Source organism: Lytechinus variegatus, chromosome 12 (genome assembly GCF_018143015.1).
Source record: "Lytechinus variegatus isolate NC3 chromosome 12, Lvar_3.0, whole genome shotgun sequence".
NCBI lineage: Eukaryota > Metazoa > Echinodermata > Echinoidea > Temnopleuroida > Toxopneustidae > Lytechinus > Lytechinus variegatus.
This window is the reverse complement of record NC_054751.1, coordinates 20306067-20327305: the sequence shown is the minus strand read 5'-3', so window position 1 is coordinate 20327305 and position 21239 is coordinate 20306067. Positions and strand designations below refer to the sequence as shown.

General features: G+C 35.2%; 1 protein-coding gene across 1 annotated transcript; it reads right to left on the bottom strand.

The window, feature by feature from the left end:
* Positions 1-2638: 2638 nt before the first annotated feature.
* Positions 2639-21127, bottom strand: LOC121424985 (NK1 transcription factor-related protein 2-like). The gene is made up of 2 exons (XM_041620898.1): positions 20132-21127; positions 2639-4274 (listed from the first exon to the last, which is right to left on the bottom strand). The coding sequence occupies exons 1-2, from the start codon at positions 20769-20771 to the stop codon at positions 3607-3609; spliced, it is 1308 nt and encodes a 435-aa protein (XP_041476832.1). The 5' UTR covers positions 20772-21127; the 3' UTR covers positions 2639-3606.
* Between the last annotated feature and the right edge of the window lie 112 nt (positions 21128-21239).

Here is a 21239-nt window from a genome sequence, read left to right as displayed (position 1 = left end):
ACGATGGATTTCCATATAGTTGAGGTTGATCGAATAAATCCTAATTCTTTGTACGACGGGCCTGAGGTGAGAGAGAACAGTACTTATATATGTGATAGTACTATGATTTTGACACCAAGCTAAAACACCTTCCATCATTACATAAATAAAAAATAATGATAATAAAATGCTGATACTCGAGCTAGGAGTCAACACCCTCACACATCTTTGTGTTTAAAAAATTGTAGTTTTTGTCTTGTTTGTCAACCAAGAGTTTGGCTGAACTTTGCTCAATATTTGGTATGCTAGAGTTTCACAATTTCCCTCTGCAGGTCATGCAGATGATTAAATATTTGTTTAGTCGCATGACACAATTCTATTCAATAAGAACAAAATCATAGGGAAATGGTTTGTATAAGTACTTTTCCAAAACAATAACTTAAACTTATTTAATCTGATAAAAGTAGTACCGATGTCAGTTGCAAAAAAGAGATATATTTAGGCCTAACTCTGAAATCAAACTCAAATGGATTTTAACCAATTAAGAGTCTGTATTACAAAGTCAGTACAAGTTAGACGGACCATCACAAAGTTCGAAACGCATAATATATACCAAGTTAATGGATCGAGTACTGCAGGATAAAGTTTGTGTTATATTTTGATTCCATTAATTCTGTAATATACACGTTTTCGGTGAAATAAAGAAGATTTAAGGTGATCATTGTGACCTCAACTTGTTTCTGTAGAGAAATAATGAAATTAAATGAGATACAACGAATCTTTGTTAACGCAGTACATGGTAAATTAAATAACAATAATCAGGCTTTTTTAAAACTAGTTTGCGATCTAATGAACCATTCCACGAATTGAGGTGAATTTGTCGAAATGTATGTTTGAATAAGAAGTTATTCTATTCATAAGGTATTTTAAAATGTATTATACGCATTGCTTTTTACATTAAGACGGCACTGAAAATGTCATTCCCCAGTGTATTCAATTTCCCAAGCGTGTCTTGAATAGAGGGACCATGATATTAAATAGGCTTCGTCTTCTCGTATTCATTAAGTCGATCAGACGATTAAATATATCCTTCATATGACATTCCCTACACAATACACTGTATTACGTCGTGTCTGAAATTCTTGGGCTACATACAAGCTTCCTGAAACCTACTTAACTCCAACTGAATGGATAAGAAAATGGCAAAGCGTAACTATAACATGAAATGTCCAGTTAGACTCGTTCGTTAAATGCAAACCTATCTTTCAAAGATATAAATCAAATTAATTTCAGGAAGAGGTATCTTTGCCTGCTCCGGCAATTTGAAGAACTTGAATTTCCTCTGCATTAATGTATGAATTACATATGCCTCTATTTACAGTGCTTATCTCTTCTTTATCACTCATTCACATTTGCATTTAATTATATTCATCTCTTTCCTGTGCATATCACGCAATGATAATGATGTAGACTAATTCTTAGAATGAGTAAATTGATTACTCATTATTAAGTGCGTTTATGGGTCTGTCCTATTTCATTTATTGATATTACCATAATCAACTATCTTTTGTAATATTTTTTATGAGAGAGAAGGCAATGACAGGTAAAGGTTTATTCCACTTCTAAATCACTTCGCCTTGTAGAATTCAGGACATCAATTCAATCCAAATTGTCATTATCAATTACATGGAATCTAATCTCCCCCTTCTCGAAAGCTATCCAAGTTTAGACAATCGTTTTAACTACCGTAACACCTGTTCCAAAAGCATGACAAAAGGGTAATGGTGTGATTGAATAAGGCAAACTATACACTTATGAGTCAAAAACCATCCTAAACATTAAGCATCAGTGGAAAACAATCTCTATGTATATATAGGCCTACTAAGAATTCAATATCCATTTAAAGGTCAAGTCCACCTCAGAAAACTTTTGATTTGATTCAATAGAGAAAAATCAGACAAGCACAATGCTGAAAATTTCATCAAAATCGGATGTAAAATAAGAAAGTTATAACATTTCAAAGTTTCGCTTATTTTCAACAAAATAGTTATATGAACGAGCCAGTTACATCCATATGAGAGAGTCGATGATGTCACTCACTCACTATTTCTTTTGTTTTTTATTGTTTGAATTATACAATATTTCAATTTTTACAAATTTGACGATTAGGACCTCCTTGCCTGAAGCACAAAATGTTAAAACAATGGAATTCCACGTGTTCAGGGAGGGAATGAAACTTCATTTCACATGACAATGACGAGAAAATAAAAATATTTCATATTTCATATAATAAAATACAAAAGAAATAGTGAGTGATGTCATCAACTCTCTCATTTGGATGTAACTGGCTCGTTCATAAAACTATTTTGTTGAAAATAAGCGAAACTTTAAAATGCCATAACTTTCTTATTTTACATCCGATTTTAAAGAAATTTTTAGTGTTATGCTTGTTGAATTTTTCTCTTTTTATTTAAATCAATTTTTTGTTGGGGTGGACTTGTCCTTTAAATGATTACAGATTTGAACACAAGTGTCGTATAATAATAAAACTTGACCAACCCCATGAAATGTCAATCCCCCTAAAATACTACGTTTCCATTGGAAATTTTAATATCAAATGATATCAAAGAAGTGTTTGAACATTCAAAATTCATATCGCCTATTTTTTAGCATGGGAATTACAACCAAATTCAACGTAAAAACGAGAAAAAATAAACAAAGAGATTGTTTGGTGGGACATTATTTGAGAAAAGCACCCAATATATTTTGGATACAATAGTACGTATGTCAGTACCAAGACAAAGAGGGCAGAGTTTTTGAAACTTGAAACTGTCTTGGGTATAACTTCAGGAAGTCTATTCGGGGAAATCATTGAAAATAATGTAAACTTACAGATAACATTAACTGATGTCAGAGTTTGAAAGGCTTAAATCGTGATGGATAATAGTATGTAAACGTAAAACTTTAACAAAGAGAAATGGCGGTTGACAAATATTAATATATAACTGCTCGTATTTATACAGACAGACAAGTGGTTGTGTTCAACAGTGATGTTCTCACCACTCTTATTCATTTCCAACGATATAATGTCTCTCTCACAATTTATGTCTTTGTGCTTTGAAATACCATGTTTGTGTATTAATAGTTAGGCTATACGAATGTCGTAAGATATTTACACAAATTGCATCATTCATTGTCAATGTTTTTTCGATCACTTACTGCCATTGGTGCTACTGTGACATGTACGTATAGAGAGAATGAGTGTTGCAACTCATCCATTCACTAAAAAATAGTATCGACTGATAATTTCCAGCCGGTTCCCCATTCTACAATTACCACAGGTTATAGGCCTACATGGTAGGTCTTTTCTGCTTTGATTAAAAGATGTTGGCGTTGAATGTGTTACATAAAATGCAAGAGGAAAAATTCGGTCTTGCTTTGGCATGGCTAACTTACTGTGTTCGAATACATGGCCACTTTTATGTACATGGTGATTATGGTGATAGGTGAAAACAGTCATGAAGTGTGTGGCAAGCGAATGGCATGTGTCAAGCTTTACACCAGCAACATAAAAGTTTGAGATAAGTCCACTCGGACTACAGGGCGAGGCGCCACGTTTTAACGGGGCTATACATGACCCGAGTGCGAAAAGTAATGATGACCATGCATGTGAGTGAACATAGGCGAGCCCATGACGTAGGGCATAGCAGCTCCCGCGGCGTGTAATGGCGAGTGGTATGTTAGATGCGAACCATACATGAGTCCTGGGCCGTAGGCAGCGGCATGGAGACCCGCTGCGGACAGGGGTGGGGATGGTTGTGTCGCAGTCACAGACGTGGTCGTTGGTGCGTTAGGATCCATACCAGGATTCTGCTTCTTCCATTTCGTGCGTCGATTTTGAAACCAGATCTTGACTTGGGTTTCGGTCAAGCTCAGAGACAGAGCGAGATTGAGACGTTCACATACGCTGAGGTATCTCGTCGTTTTGAATTTATTTTCCAACGCGACTAGTTGTTCGTAGGTAAAAGCAGTCCTGGCCCGTCGAGGCTTGCTAGACTTGGCACTATTGTTGTTACTGTCACTGTCTGATCTCTTTCTCTTTTTACCTGGAACGTCATCATCTTTATCATCGCAGTCGTCGTCACTCACGCGATCGTCCATATCATGGTCTTTTAAGTCCCGATCATCGTCGAGATGGCTGCAGTCATCATCGTCATGTTCACTGATGTCGATGTGATCAGCTGGTGGCGACATCGAGTCTTTGATATGATCGTCGACAAGGGAGTGGTCGGAATCTGAAAGAAATAAAAATAATAACATTATTAAAATTATTCAAAATTCAAATATAAGACTTTCCAAATAAAAAAAATGTTTAGAGCCAAATCCAATACGAACATTTAAATTATATGAGAGCAATACCACTTTACACATTACAATGTGTTCATAAACTTCTCTGATTGGTTAAAATAAGGTCACATGTCATTCAATATTTAGGAATATAAACCCACTTCGGCTTTAAGAAAAGGTCTGAGTTATGAATAAGACCCTGCAATAAGAAATTTCAATAGATAGACATCGCGATAAGCACTGCCATATTCGATGGAACCATGATTATTTGTAAACATGTTGTTTAGGACGTACGTTTCAGTTCATTTAGCCGAAAGGTAGGGGAAATTAAATAATATGGTAACTTCTCAAACGAAATTCTGCCTGTCATTGCGATCGACGGCCGTTGCAACTTGCAACCATAATCCATAATCTATGTCCATAGAAAAAGTCATGCAATGAAATTAAGATCAATGAAATTATCCCCAGGACGAAGGAGCTAACCAAAAGAAAACAAGAAAGAACGACCCCAAGTGCTCCAACCGAATCACCAAGATCACATTTTAATTGGCAACGTCAAACAAGCGTCGGCCAAATTTAGTCGCTGTGTTCAGCTTCATCACGTATCCATCTAATGGCATAAAACAGTGATGATAATCTCCCCATCATTTTCACTTTTCGACGCTCTCTTTCTTCACAGTGATGAAGACGGTGTCTTTCTTAATAGCATGGGGAGTTCCCGATTGCTTGACAAGATAGACATTCGGAGAGAGACGGGCAAACAAAATGCATTCGAGATGACTCGGTATAATCTTCAATTTCATTATACAAATTATGGCGAGGAATTTATCAACCAAGCGAAATGGAAGGTAAATTGTGTTTTCAGCTGCTTCCAAGTAGACTCACTAATATTGCCATTTCCGCCTAGTATATTTGTTCAATCTGACAGCCTAATTTTTCGAGAAAATGAGCATCAAATAAGGTCAGACAAATCTTTCCGAGTTATGATTATGAAAAGGAAATGAGATAAACTAAAAATCTTAAAAGCCAGTGAAGGTATTCATTTCCAATTTGCCTGAAGCAAATTGAAATACATGCATTTAGAAAAAAGAAGTGTTATTTTTACAATCTTCAAGTACATTTGGTACTTATTTTCCCCTTTTCTATGGAACGCTGCAATGAAAATGCTTACATTGTTGATTATATATGAATGTAAGATATTAAAACAGCCCCCCCAAAAAAAAAAAAATATGACAATGGAGACAATTATAACCAAGTGCGAAAGTGATTGAAAATGAACACGTAAAAAAAAGAAAATAAATTGGATCCCAGAATCACCAATTTGCCTGTGCCAATGCTTCCCCTCCACATCCAAATAATATGCCCGTCAGTTGTCACCATGACCCTGGTATTGTTTAATTACGTGAGATATGTGTCACCTGGTAATTGAATACATTTGAAGAATGGAATAGAATCGAATGTACAAACCAAGAAATGAGAAAGTCGTTTTCAAAATATGACATTTTCCGAAGAAAGATTATGTAATATCAAAGCGAAATGATGGTGTCGCACCCCCACTGTCTATTTCTTTATCCAATCTGGTTCAATCTTGTTTATTGAATATTTCACATAACATCATCTGCCTCATAATTATTAAGAAACAGCAGTGATGATCTTATTTATGTAATGACGACATGTACGCTTCACACTGTTTTGCCGAAAATTGCAACAAGTCGAATTCATTTTCTATTCGATTTCGATGAGATTCCCAGTGTTTTGCTTGAACAATTTATATTCTGTTTATTTTTCCGGCCAGAGTACCTGTTTGATATGGCGTACAATTCCAAAAGACATGGGGCCGATTGCACGAAATGGTCTTTCCAAGGACCGTCTTTCGTGTCACCCATCTTTTATGATACGCTATAAGCGGGGTGTTTCTGAAATTTATGATAAAGAATAAGATTCGTAAGCTTGCTTTTAAATCAAAATTTATACAATTTCATGATATATCACATCATTTTATAAACAAATATTTTGTTTATTTTAATGGACGAATGAAATTTGTTTGCAGATGATTTATTTAAAATGCGTTTCACATGGCGCATCATAAAAGATGGGCGACACGAAAGACGGTCCTTGCAAAGACTCTTTCGTGCAATCGGCCCAAGGTTTCCATAGAGACAGGTATAGAAAATGCACCAGTATTTAGTGGCAGGTTCATGGATTATAGAAATGTAAGGTGTATTTTTTAATATGTTTATTTGTACAGAGAGGGCCCATCGGTATAGAACAATACATGTAATTGTAATTTAAAAGACTACTGTGTATAACGGAGACCAAATAGATATGTAAATAAATCAATCTGATATAGGCAATGAATCAGTTGCCTTTGGTAGAGAGTAACATTGCCTGCGATGAACCACAATAATAAAAGAATATGACTCATAATGGCCTAATGTATTGGGAATTTTTTTCATCATCTGATCATAAAATATCACTTTCTATTTCATCTTAACTTATATAGAAAGACTCCACTTTCAAATCGTTCAAATTCGTAACTAGTACGGTTCCCATAAAACAACTATCGTTAGCATGTACCCCAATGTCAACATGCCCGGTCAACGTGGTCAAGTTTAATGAGTGGAAAAAACTCACTTCGTCAAACTAATGTGTGAGATTTATTTACTATTCATTCCAAGTGCATGCTCGCGGACGAAGCAGAAAATTAACACTGCATACTGATGGGAAAAAAGTATGAACATGATTTTAATTAATATCGGACAATATTATTATTTCTATGATTTAAGAAAAGGCGGAATGAAATCATTAACGTTCCCAATTTCAAATGCGATGAGCTATATGAGAACAAACTCCATTTTCATTTATTCAATAATTAAAGAGACAATGTAAGCAAACTTAAGATAGCAATGGCGTCAATACCCATAAGGTTAACAGTTCTCCGATCCCGTAGGATTTTTAAAGCAAGTCTTTGCTGGCAACGTTCTTGGATTATTTCCGTTGTTCGACAAATGGAATAGTTGGGTCCTTCGATGACCGCACTCATATAAGTTCGAGCATGTTGAGGGCCCATAATGCTTAATTACCCCCGCTATACACCGATACAGAACAAATAGGAGCGTTAAAAGCCAACCAATAACTTAACGAGATTAAAATGAACGGAGGTGTTTAATTAAAAGAGTATCACCATGGGCGGAAGCTAATAGAAAAATCGAGACATGGCAATGTCGTAAATGTAACTCCCTTATTTTATTGGTGGATCAATTATTCAGGGGGTGCTTAGTTAGTGATTCATTTTAAGGTATCACCGTATGGGGGTGTTAAAATCCAATTGATTGGTACACCTGAGAGAATTATGGGGTGCAGATGAAAGAGACCGGTGCCCTGTTTGACGCTTTTAGCCCCCATCGATTCGCGATGGATAGAGAATATATTCTTGGCATGGGGAGTGTGAATGAGAAGAAATGGGGGTATTGCGTTGTCGATGATGTTCAATTAGGGAAAATGTTTAGGTTTTTAATGCATTCGGTTACGCACTTTTTCTGCTAATCTATTCGTCAATCAATTAACATTAAGCGGTGTTCCCCTGTGAGGGTTAATAACCTCTTCTACTTTTTCAGAACAGGTGGTGTATTGGGTCATGGGTTATTAATTGGGGTATTAATTAGTCTTTGTTTTAAGTGACTGGCATGGAGCTTAAATGGGAATAATTACGATAACACCTCTCTTTTGAACGGTTACCGTCATTTTTCTGAAAGTATACTGATGATTAGTTGATCTGAATTGAATATTTTCGCAGAATATCTTATAATGTGTAAGGAATTCGAAATATGTTTTTGGCCTATCAATATTCTTGTAAGATGTATTCTGTACCATATCAATGTCAGTTGTAAATTTATTTCAAAATGATTTTCTCCACGCTCGATCTCGCAAAGTCTTTATTGTCGGGGTATAGCACCGATTGAACATATTTGAATTTTTCAAATCATTATTGTTTTTGTTTATGATCTAATGAACTAATCAATACAAACAATGAATCAGTCACGATGACAAAGATTCGTTTTCTAAGAGTGATTATCTCTTCTGTTTAATGCACTTTCGCGATATCATCCTGTATTTTTTACGGAATAAAAAAAAAGCTAATTACCATCTCTGATGGCTGATAATACCATTGGTTGAAGCAGACGACATTAGCTAATCTTCTGACATTTACAATTCGACATGGACAGATATTTATGGGCAAACATCAGGTGTGCCGAGTTCCCGCCAAATCATATCCCAATCACCGTTTCCTTTCCTAATTTCTCCGATATCATAATTAGATGCACCCATTAACCCTTTTCTCATAGTATCCGCGGGGCATTATCACTGTCTAGATGTTCGCAAAACTGCAACAACTGCAGTTATGCGATTACAGTTCAATTTCTATGACCCTGGCCAAGAGGTATTTGAGATGGGGGCAAGACATTACACCCCTGCAGTAACTCACCCCGTTTGACTATTACCGAAGCAATTTCATAGCGATTCACAGACGATCTGCCCCAATCCTTTCTCGGTAATTATCTCTCAAGCACCGACAAAATTGGCGCTCAAGCTTAGCGTGAAGGCAAATTAATCTCTCGGAATTATGGTATTAATCGCAATCTTAAGATTTTTTTTCATCGGTGACACGCACTTGTTTTTGATAAATATATCGTTATAGTTTAGCACTAAAAAGTCTGAAGTCGTCAGATATACGGAGTCATGAAGCGTAGAAAGCGCCTAAACTTTGAAGAATTAGAATTGAGGTGGGGTTATGGACCCGATTCATTGGAGAGGTATCCCGCTGGTAGAGCAGAATAAAGTCGGTTTAAAGCGGTCTCTTTGAACTATGTTATCTCCGTGAAAGGAGGGGTCGCTAACGACGTCCAATGGGCCGAGTAGACGCTAAAATTGGCGTGCTAAGTACAAGCGCGGCATGGAAAGCTAGACCAGGTGTTTGGTTCAATTGATACGTTTTCGTTCTAAACCAAGACTAATATAAAAGTTCCTACATTCTGCAGCCACAAAGAAAGTAAGAAACCGCCTTCGCCCAGCGCAGAAACTACAATTTGCCTTCTATGTCTTTTATATATACATTTTTTTCCAATTGCGTAGGAATAAAGTTAGTTTTAGGGCGTTAAAGGACAGCTATATAGAAACCCATTTCACGGCTAAGTTGGCATAATTTTGAGTAATTGATCGTGACTTTCTAAAGGGGATCGGTTACTTTGCCGACTTTTCTCTCTCATCTCAAACTTACCCCAGCAGAAAAAATTGGGTATGAGAACAGTACGTTACGCTCTTTCCCATGATGCATTTCACGTCATTCAACTTTCATCACATTTCAACTGCTATTCAAGTGTTATTTATCAAAGGAACCCAATATGTCCACTAGTATGACTAGCAAGCTGACAGACTATTGCTTTTCATTTCGCGACTGCTGAATCCAGAATGTTAAAAGAGAAACACCACTTCTTCGAAAAAAATAAAAATGCATTAGTTTTAAATCCCATCAAATCAAGTATGCATTGCTGCACTATAGATGTGGTTTAACATCATGACAAATTAATGTGAAGTATTTATTTGAATTTCCGATCATTAAATCTAATACTTACATTACCCGAAGATTGAGTTTCAAATTTAAAAAATCATTTAATCAGTCATTTAATCTAGGAAAGTGTATTTTCGATCCATGAGGATAAGCCCTGTAAATTTGAAATATCTATTAATTATACAAACATGACAGATTGACTCCACCTAGCTTCGAAATGCTTGAACGACCTCAGAGCTTGTATAAATCTATTCCCTTGCAAATTGCTCACTTGTCCACACTGTTAGAAAATTTATCCTTAAAATAAAAGAAATTCCTGCAGCAGAGTCTCGAGAACACCAGTAATCTTACCAGATTGCGTAATCTTACATTATATCATGTGAAATTACAGGAGATTGGTACATGGTGTATGGAACCTTACAGATTTCCTTAAATAAAACACCCTTTCCTCCTGTATAAACAGTCCTGTTCTGTTAAATTGAAGAAAATTCCTGTTTAATGAATTTACAGATTGATTCCGTTATTGCTTTCTGCAAAATCTTGTTTTTTCTGTAAAATCAATTTTTTACAGTGCATCAACCGATTGCTAAAATATCTCCACTAACTTTATAAGCTCATGCGGAGATGTATTGATAGTTGGACTTTATCGAACAACTGCACTGTGAAAACTACCAAATTTCAAAGCTATTCTACTTTTCTGCACCGAGCGAGTATTAGAAGTGTGGCCTTAAAATAATTATTTATCTGCGGTACATAAGTTCGAAATAAAACGAATGAAATAAAAAACAATGAAGGAAATATGTGATTATATACGCAGCTCTTCATAAACACCGATTTGATTTAAAACTAAAAACAAGACACATAATCTACAATATGTTAATTTTAATATGATTCTTTAGTCGTTTTTTTCAGGTTAAGTATATTCAGAAGCATTAAACATTCCCATCCCTTGATTCTTATGATATTCATGCTGAATTGAAAACAGAGAATTAAATGATTATTGTGATATTTATGAGGGGGTTTACCTCTGTTGGGAACGTTCCTTTAAGCTATACAGGTGGATTTCATCTAATTCATGCTTAACGTTGATACTCTGTGGAAACACTCACAATCCATGCCAAAGGGATAAAGCTGAAATTATGTTGTATTGCAAAGAAATTTCAAAATATTCCTCAGGACAATTTACTTCGCCAACAAACCCGAGGAAATTTGCCATAAATAGCCCCCCCCCCACGCACCCTTTACACACAGTATATCCCCTAAAGAAAGCTACATACTTAAAATGTTGGGCAACATACTAGTACTGTCCATTTTGTTGGGTATTAATGTTTGTTGCTAAGAAAATATACATATCTTTTGGGCAATTATCATCCAATTGAGAAAAACTATTACCCAATTATTAGTTTTTATTACCAAATTTGCACAGATTTTAATCAATAATTGTGTGGACAGTACGTTGCCCAGGATTGGTTTTAACATGTTTAAGAGTGTGTGGTTAGGAGAGGAGCCTTAAAATGTATCACTCAATTTCATATAGACCAAGCCATGAAATCAACCGGCACATTATTATTACCAGTAATAAATTTACAAATACAAGGAAGGGAAAGAATTTCTTTAGAATGCCGCAAACAGCGAATAAACTTGTCGTCTCAACGTAATATTACAGGAAGATATTAAGAGCTGCCTTGAAAACCAGTCCGACTGGCTTGAACGGGATGTACCAACCCTGTTTTTTCCTCAGAAAATGTGAATAATGCGAAGAACTTAGTAATATCAATCTGTGAAGAAATATGCCATTAAATAGTGTTAAATTTCCTTAAATAAAGATTAAGACTTGTGTTTACAAAAATGAATTTAGAAATATATTGTGCATCTTCTCTCTCTTCCTCTCCCTTTCTCTCTCCGAAACCCCCCCCCCGAATGATTGAAAACGGGTAGGAAAAATCCTGGGTTGTCCTCGTGAAATCTTTGTATGAGATGCCGCTAGGCGGGTTCTGTTACCTGCTAATAGTGAATTGGACACGGCCAATTGCCCCCGAAGATCGAGCTCTCCTACCGGACGAGCAGGCGTGGTTAACCCAAACCCGATGAATGACACCTCAGCGACAACAAACTATGATATTGCAACACCAACCAAAACGTTTATAAAAAAAATGGTGTCCATTTCACAGACTCGACATCATCAGTTGCCCCCCCCCCACCGTATTCCCTGTATCTCTCATCCATATTTCCCTACTTCTCTGTAAATCTCTCCGCATTTCTTTTTTCAATTACACTCTTTCTACGTTTACTTCCCTATTTTATCCCTCTCCCGCCTGGGCTCTCTCATGTTTCTTTGTCTTTTCATTTCCATCCTACCCCATTTCTCTACACAGAATCACAACTTTACATAGGCCTATAACTTACATCTACGTCATGTCAATTGCCACCTGAAGAATCTAGACTGTTTTCATGAAGTAAACTTTCAATGGAATTCGAGTGTATTTGATTATGATTTGTTGCAAAACCATTGAGACATTCAGTCATGTCCTAAAAAATTATAACATCCGGTCGGAGAGAGAGAGAGAAAAGCGAACGAGCAAAATATGTTCAGAATAAGTTGAACTCTTTTATAGATTCTCATATTTTAGTCATGCACTAATATCGCCATCCTTCTTCCTCATTTAGTGGTCTAAAGAATATGCTGATAGAAACACATCATATCCAAATCATTCTGCAGCTCTATTTATTGCTGTTAATATCAAATGATTTGTAAAAAATATACTTTGATTTTTTTTATTAACGGTATCGCTTAAAATTTCTACACAGGTAAACAGAAACGCAAAGTTGAGGTTACTTTCATTACTATAGTATTGCAACTTAGATTCAACAAAAATCATAAATGCAAAGGGAAAAAGCAAGCGAACATGCAGTCTCTTTGTTTTCTTTTTGATTTTTTTTCATATTTTACTCTTCTTTCTTTTCTGTTTTTTTTTTCTGGAGGGAATATCACTTTTGATAGAGAATGAGAATAGAGAATTTCTGAAATGAGTTTTTTTTTGGCGATGGCGGACAATTCTACGATACATATATGAAAAAAATATGAGAGTAAACAATTACCCAGTTTTGACTTTTTTTGAGGTTTTATGCTATATTCGAATCTTTCATCGTCTCATCGTACTCTGCGTAGCCAATGTGTACAATAAAATGAAAATATTCGTGTGGTAAATCAAATCACATAAATCATTGTCATTATGGGTATCGGTCGGCCATCACGCCCATCATCATAGTGTCTCATTCAACCTAAAATTACCTTTTAAATAGTGATGAATTTTATCAGAAATGAGATCAAGATAATTAGCAATACCAATCAAAGACTCAGACATGATTAACCCACTGACAGAACGAAAGGAGTGAGAACAATTTCGAAATAAGTATTTCTCCGAGTGCGGAGGTGGTACTTATTAATGAAGTAATTGAAAAGGGTTTTTTAGCTGTAGTAGATCTACTTGTAGATAAAGATCTACCTCTCAAGAAATAACATTTATGACCTTAAATTATTTGTCCGACATGTGGGCTAGCTATAAATATTCATATATTATGCGGGAACTTCGCGTTATGTGCTACACAGACTTTAAATTAAATCCTATATTATGATAATTTGAGAAAAGTAAAATCCCCCTAATCAACGAAAGTGGGACATGTATTTACTCATGATAACATAATTCAAATTCATATTGGAAAACTTCACTGAAGCCAAGGTAATGATAAAGACGAATGATGGGAAGGTGCAGATTTTAGCCATCTTTTATTTATTTTTTTAAACCAAAAACGAACACCAGTATGAGACAATGGAAACCTTGCCAGTGTGGGGTTCGCTGCTAAATATGTAGTGTTGGAGAATTTGTTCACACTGGCCTACAGATGAGATGACTTGAGGGCATGGACCCCCCCCCCAAAAAAAAAAAAAATAACAATAAGATAAATAACTACATAATTCAATGAATTTTAATGATCAGAAAAAGGGAGATAAGGAAAAAAGTGGTTGAAATATGATATAATTTTCTTAACACTTTGTCAAAATCCATCACAATTTTTTTTGTATTATCAAGACATTTTTTTTTGCTCTCTGAAAGCTTTTTATATTTTATGCCCCATACGCCATGTACCCCCCCCCCTTAATTTATATTGCTCACTACGCAATACTGTTTGACCAAATACTACAGGTTAGTTGCTGGACTAATTTCCAGCATGTTCAGTAGCGTAATGGGTCACAAATTTTTACGAGTTTTTTTTATACAGCACACTGCAAAACTGCGAATTTTATCGAACGAACAAATTATTGATAAATAAATAATTTGTTCATATATTTGGTACAAAAAGGTTCAAGGAGGGAAGGGCGTAGTTGAGGCAGCTCTATTACTGACAAGAATAAGAAGAGCAATATTGTCACCTGACTGAATTATGAAAATCATACAAATAATAGAAAATTTCTTTTATACGTTGTTTGAATTATTTTTAATACTTCTTTCTCATTTTGACGGTTTCACAGAATTCGTATATGACGGTTATTTCTCAATTCCCATTACTCTTCATCGATACGTATTTCTAACGGGGAGAAACGTGGGGGAAAGGCAATTTAAGAGCATGTCTGTTTTACATGAAATCATTACATTTCTAAATTGGTTTGATCACTATAATGGAGTAAGATTCGGAGGAAGAAATCTATCTTAAACTTTTAAAGGTCGGGCAATCAAGGCTTGATTGAATAAATCCATTCCGAATATCCACAATTTTAGCAGCTTAGGGAGCTTAACGTCTACATCCATCGGGCAATGTGTGCAAGCTTTTAGCGAGTAGTCAGTGGAGAGGATGGTCTTCAAAGAATACAAAAAAATGATAAGCTCAAATTATACCCAATTAATAACGATTCCTTTTAATGAGAATGATAATGACGAATGTCAATATATTCGTTCCAAAAAGCTTTATAGAGAAAAATCGGCTGAAATAGCTCAAAATTAAACTCGTGGCTTTATTTTCGTTCTCAGTAGTATTTCGTCAAATTAATGAAGATTTGCAACGTTCGTTTCTCTCTCTCTGTATGAAATATCTAATGTCGTTCGGTACTATGTCAAAAGAAAACTGATTATAATATTTTCTTCTTTTTTTCTATGAGTTTTATACGATCACAAAAAACTTTTTTTTTCAAGTGCGTGTTTCCAAACTATTCTCTAAACACGGCATAATGTATCGCATCAAGATAATAACGGGGAATTCCTTTATGTATGTTCACTTCGTATTGGGATTCATTCTTTTTTATTCAATATTGAATATTCCCCCTTATAAAGAAGATGCTTGTACATATAAAGATTTGAGCCCAATCCAATATCTAAAACGACGAGTCTGATTGGTAGATGACGGGTATGTTGAAGAAATAATGCGCACGCAACATTGATTTCGTGTCTCATACTGAACAAATTACTCATTTTTTAACATATAATATTCATAACATGATATGATTATAATGATAATAATAATAAAAATAATCACAATAATGATAATGAAAATAATCATAATAGTAACAATAATAGTAATAATCATAATAATAACACTGATGATAATAATAATAACAATGATAATAACAATAATAAAACAATGATCAATAATTATAATAATTATCATGAAGGTATCGAAAATCAATTTTCACGATTATTCTGCTGACTATCCCCCTTCGTTTAAAAAAGAATAGCAAGGGCATTGACTGTTCTGGAAAAGTTCCTTGTTTTGATTTGAACCTTTCATTATCTTCAACATGAGTTTTCCAGAGACTTGAAAGAACAATCATTTCATGACAACAATACTCCTACTACTTAATAATAATAATAATAATAAATAATAACAATAATGTTAATACTTCTTCTGATAATAATTATTTAATCTCATATTATTTCGTTCAGATTTCAATGATTTTTCACTTTAATGAATGAATGAATATACTTTGTCATTATAACTATAATAAAAATAAAAATTAGTTATAATATTAATAGTAATGATAACAGCAGCAACAACAACAATAATAATTATAATAATATTTTATCTCATTTTACTACCATTGGGATTTCAATAATTCTCATTTCAATGAATGAATACACTTTGTCATTAAAATTATAATAGTCGTGCAAAATATTGTTTAATGTAACTGAGATGAGTGATTATAAATTCCATAATTGCATTGTAATTGTTTTATTTATTATCATTTTTATCAGATCTTAAAATATTCTCTCTTCAGTTGTAATCCACATTAATATCTATAGAAAATAAAATTGTTAATTAACGCGCATATATTACAGAACAAAATAAATAATTTTGATAGTTTAGTGGCGATTAAACAATAAAATAATTATCATGTATAAGTCAGGTACAACCATGACAACGAAGTTATACATGTAAGCTGCACTGATAATATTTTATCTCATTTTACTACCATTGGGATTTCAATAATTCTCATTTCAATGAATGAATACACTTTGTCATTAAAATTATAATAGTCGTGCAAAATATTGTTTAATGTAACTGAGATGAGTGATTATAAATTCCATAATTGCATTGTAATTGTTTTATTTATTATCATTTTAATCAGATCTTATTCTCTCTTCAGTTGTAATCCACATTAATATCTATAGAAAATAAAATTGTTAATTAACGCGCATATATTACAGAACAAAATAAATAATTTTGATAGTTTAGTGGCGATTAAACAATAAAATGATTATCATGTATAAGTCAGGTACAACGAAGTTATACATGTAAGCTGCACTGATGAGGAAAATGTAATGTAATCATCTAGCATGTGAGGTAGTATAGTGTGTATCTATTTTGCAATCCAGAATTACAACTTCATGATGTATTATTGTACGAATCAAAATAGGGCTAGCAGAACAGACCCTCTCTCCGAAAAAATACATAATTAAAATAATAATAATGATAATAGTAATTACAACAAGGATAATTGAATTGAAATCTCGCAGTCACTTAAGAACAAAAATGATAAGTAAAAATTTAAAAAATGAATAAGAAATTGTAAATGAACGAGAAAAGAATAAACAATTATATAACATAATTGTTTCGTACCAATTTAATATCTTCTTTTACGTGAAATATGTGTCCGTTTCATCATGCTTAATAAATCAATCATTTTGTTCTCCACGAATCTGTTCAAATGTACCTTTTACATTTCGATTGCATTATTGTTTAAATCGATATCTATACCATAATATTTTCTAATCATCTATTGCGTAACTTCAAACTTGACCAACTTCAATATATACCTCGATAAAGCTTAACAAATAGTTCAAGTCTGCAAGTTCATTGGCAGTGGTAATAAGTTCATAAAAAGAGACCCTTTTTCTGAACCAGCATAATAGTTTCACCACTCTTGCCCACCTACAGATAATAATTCACGCCTAATATTATTGTGAAAATGAAGGGATAGAGAAGATTTGTGACTGCGAGCATAATTCGCTTGTCATGTCTGTAGCCCGAGGAAGTCACAGTGAGTCTGCGCGGGGAAAAAACACAAAACGCCCTACTTAACTCAATATACAAACCTCGATATGAAAATATGAAAGAACGCGTGTCGATTTGCGTATCAGTACAATCTCATACAGTACAGGGACATATGGCGTCAATTTATTTCTTTATTTCCACACGACTTCATAACATCCTGGCTGCGTGTACGACATTTTAGTTCTCACGCTTTTATGAAAGAAGAGTGCATGATTACATATTCAACCTTATTGTACATTTTAACATTCAACTCCGGATGATTTTAAGGAAGATATATTAGAACATTTAGGAAGAGGATTCGATTTCTCTTCATGCTCATTTACACCGTGATCTCATATCTTCCACAACTACAACTCAATTCCCGCCCCCCCCCCCTAAAAAAGGGAGAGAATACCTTGCATATTTTCGATCAATTGATTTTTACACACTTTATAAAACTCCTGAGAGTAACTTTACTAATTTTGTAATGCCGGATGACGATTTTGACGCCTCACTGAATCTCCATGATTTAAACTTTATAAAACAAAATGGCATCATTATCAAATTGTCAAGAATAACTCTCGGAAATCGGAAACAAAAATCTCCCAGCCTCTCTTTGGTTTTCCTTTACTCTTTTTCTAGATTTTGTAAATCTTTCACCTAAGGGGAATTATTCGCGCCTTTCTGGAAAGGGGAGTATGCATTAATCTAAAATAATTTTGTTGTTGTTGATGATGGTACCCTACACTTTTCTGCGATACAAAATTCTTTGAGAATCGTCTGTCTCGTTTTCTGTTGTATCCCCTTAAAATCCCTTGAAAATGGATCAATCGCCTGCTGCCGACTGTTTACAAGTTTCTCTAAAGAGTTTAAACAGTTTAACTGTTGACTCTGATGTTTGTCTTCCGAGCTCGGTAAGACTCGGTACTGTGAAAATATAAATAGACAGACACCAATAGCTTGTATAGCTATATTATGCTGTTGTAGCAAATCGAGGATCAACCGAAGAAAGAGAAACACCGATACTCAACCGCAAAACAACCATGAATAAAATGTTTAATAAGCATGGTATTTGAATCAAATTCATTGATTTCAAAACCTATTTGATGAATGATTCGAAGCGTGATTTTATGTACATTTATCGACAGCAACGAATTGCCTTTCCTTCTCGTTCTCCCCGAAGACAGTATCTTACAATCACAATCGTCATTACGATCTCACAAAACACAGTATATCATGGAGAAAGCTTCGAAGACAATAAGGTAATTTTTGTTATGTCCTAAAATAATTCAAATTAATATCATCAGTCAGAAATCCTAACATGTTTATAGTCGAGAGTGTTTGGTTTAGCACAAATATTCAAATTTATCTTTTACACGTCACCGTTGTATATTGATAAAGCTGGCCACTCCGATATATTTGCCAATGCATTCGGACGCACACCGCCAAGAAGTTTAACTTTAGCTTCATTATGAATATAGACTTTCTTCGATTGAAATACAGTATCTAGGTCATTGATATTGAAAACATTGCATGCATCATTGCCAACAATGAATAATCCTAGACAAGCTTAAAACTATTGTTATACACCCGTCCTGTTCATGAAACTGACGCAAACGATTTGTTTCAACACTGCATATTTCACAATCACCTTTTCGTAAATTAAAAGCCTGTGTAAAAGATGGACACCGACCACGACACTACAACGTGAAGAAATGCAGTTTGCATTCGTTATTCAAATTTTGGGAGAAGAGACGGAAAAAATGGAAGAGATAAAGTTCACTATCCTCTGCGTTATCCAAAACCGACTTGAAATTACTGATTTATTTTATTATAAACATTTATTTTATTATAAACATATTCAGTACGTAAACATGGTTAAGGTGAGAGCATTACGTCTTGCATCTTGCATGAATAATATACATTGAAAAATGCTGAATTTGATTTGTTGTATATATTCAATTTGAAAACTTCTGATTTTGAAACGAACCACCATATCCGATATAATGATAATAAACATAATGATCATTGTTTTCCTTTACCATCTTTTAATTATAGCCAAGTTGAGTCCCCGTGCCCAAAGTGAGGAAACTTCTGCACAACAAATTTCCAAAAAATTAAGTAATGAATATAATTAATTTTGGTTTGAAATATCCCAACCTTTTGAAATTTCGCTGTTCTAGCTTTTGCTCTTTTCTTCTGGAGTATCAATATACTGTTTCATGTAATAATTATCAAACTAGAAAAGGTTACGATTTCGAAATCTGGAAATAATTATTTTATTCAATTATCCGCAAGCGAGTGATTTCTGTAGCATGCTGCTGAGGCGCATCAAATAATTATGTGATTTGAGGAAAGACAAGGCCCATATACAACAATAAATCTTGTCAAGGAAATATAGGATTGGTGATGTCTTTCGACTAGGTAGGGAAACATTGGAATTGACTTTCATACAGACCTGACATTTCCATTTTGTTCAAGTAATCTCAAATCCCAATCAGAGAGGAAGGTGGCAAGTAATTTTAGTTTTCTTTCCCAGTTTGCGCTCGACCAGCAACCAACGTTTAGGTTATGCGTTTCGAAACCATTAAAGAAACCATAATCAAGTCTGGAATGAAGTGATTATGATCAGGAAGTTCGGTGTTAATTGCATGTCCCCAGAGTAAGGGGGAGGTGATAATGGATAAAACCATAGTAATTAGTAAACCTCACCTGCGCCGCAATTGTCGCTGTCGTGTGGTACGCCGGGAGATGAGCGGGGGCGCACGGCTAGCAACCGACCCGGTGTCCGATGAGAAAAGAACGGAGAGGCGGTGGATACTGCATGATGAGCCAGGGAGAAGTCAGGCGACAATCGTTCATCTTGATCATCATTCGGGGACGAAAGACAGTCCGAATCACGGCCCATTACTGATGGCGATTTCGTGAATTTGTTCGGGTCTAAAATGTCCAAAACAGAGAATGACGTGAGCTTTGGAGGTCGTGTAGGGGATTGTTCTTGACGTTCCATTCTCCGCATGACTGGCGGGCTGGGCTGGGGATGGTGACGGGCTCTCATAGCGTTACGATTTAGGTTTTCCTTGGGAGGCTGGCATGTATGGATAGCTGCTGCTGTCGGGTCTGGTGAGGGTGGCGTCGCCCGGGGGCTCGAGGCGGGGCTTGAATCTGAGGTCCCGGTGGGCGATCGAGCTCCAGTCGAATAACTACGTTGTTCATCCCCTCGACCAGGGCTCCTTGTTGCCTCCTCCATCTCCATTGGTTGCATTATCTCCTTTCTCGATTCTATATTTCTCTTTTCCTTCTCTGCTGGTAAATCACCAATGTTACGCGGGGGAGGGGTTAAAACCAGCATGGAGAATTCTTCAACTGCTTGGTAACGCTGATTAAACCAGACTTCCCATACGCCTCTTTTTTTCAAAATCTAAAATCAAATGGTATGCACAATATAAATCAGTGGAAGGAGACTTGTAATTCTACGCGTGGTAATGATGTCACACTAATGAATAGATGGTTGTATCTATAGCAGACGATAGTCGTTTATACCCCCACCTCAAATGCTCTCTGTGTCAAACTGAAGCAGGAGTGCGCGCGAGACACTGACCTCACTTACCAGCTGGAAACCAATGCAAAGTCATCTCACTGCGCAGGCGCAATGCCATTCATTACCACTAATCATGGCATTGGAATGGAGTTTGCTGGAGTCGTGATCGTTTTATCAAGGAGCTTGGTTTTATACCCAATCATTTTTACTGATAATTCTATAGTCTCATTAGCAATGAACGTTTTAATTGGTTCCTCCTTCAACCAAGCAGTATCATTT

What these genes read in the sequence shown, in the direction of transcription:
- LOC121424985 (XM_041620898.1), bottom strand. Translation starts at nt 20,771, where the DNA reads ATGCTGGTTTTAACCCCTCCCCCGCGTAACATTGGTGATTTACCAGCA. An exon ending in CAGCGACAATTGCGGCGCAG is followed by an intron (nt 4,275 to 20,131) that starts GTGAGGTTTACT and finishes TATTTCTTTCAG; the next exon opens with ATTCCGACCACTCCCTTGTC.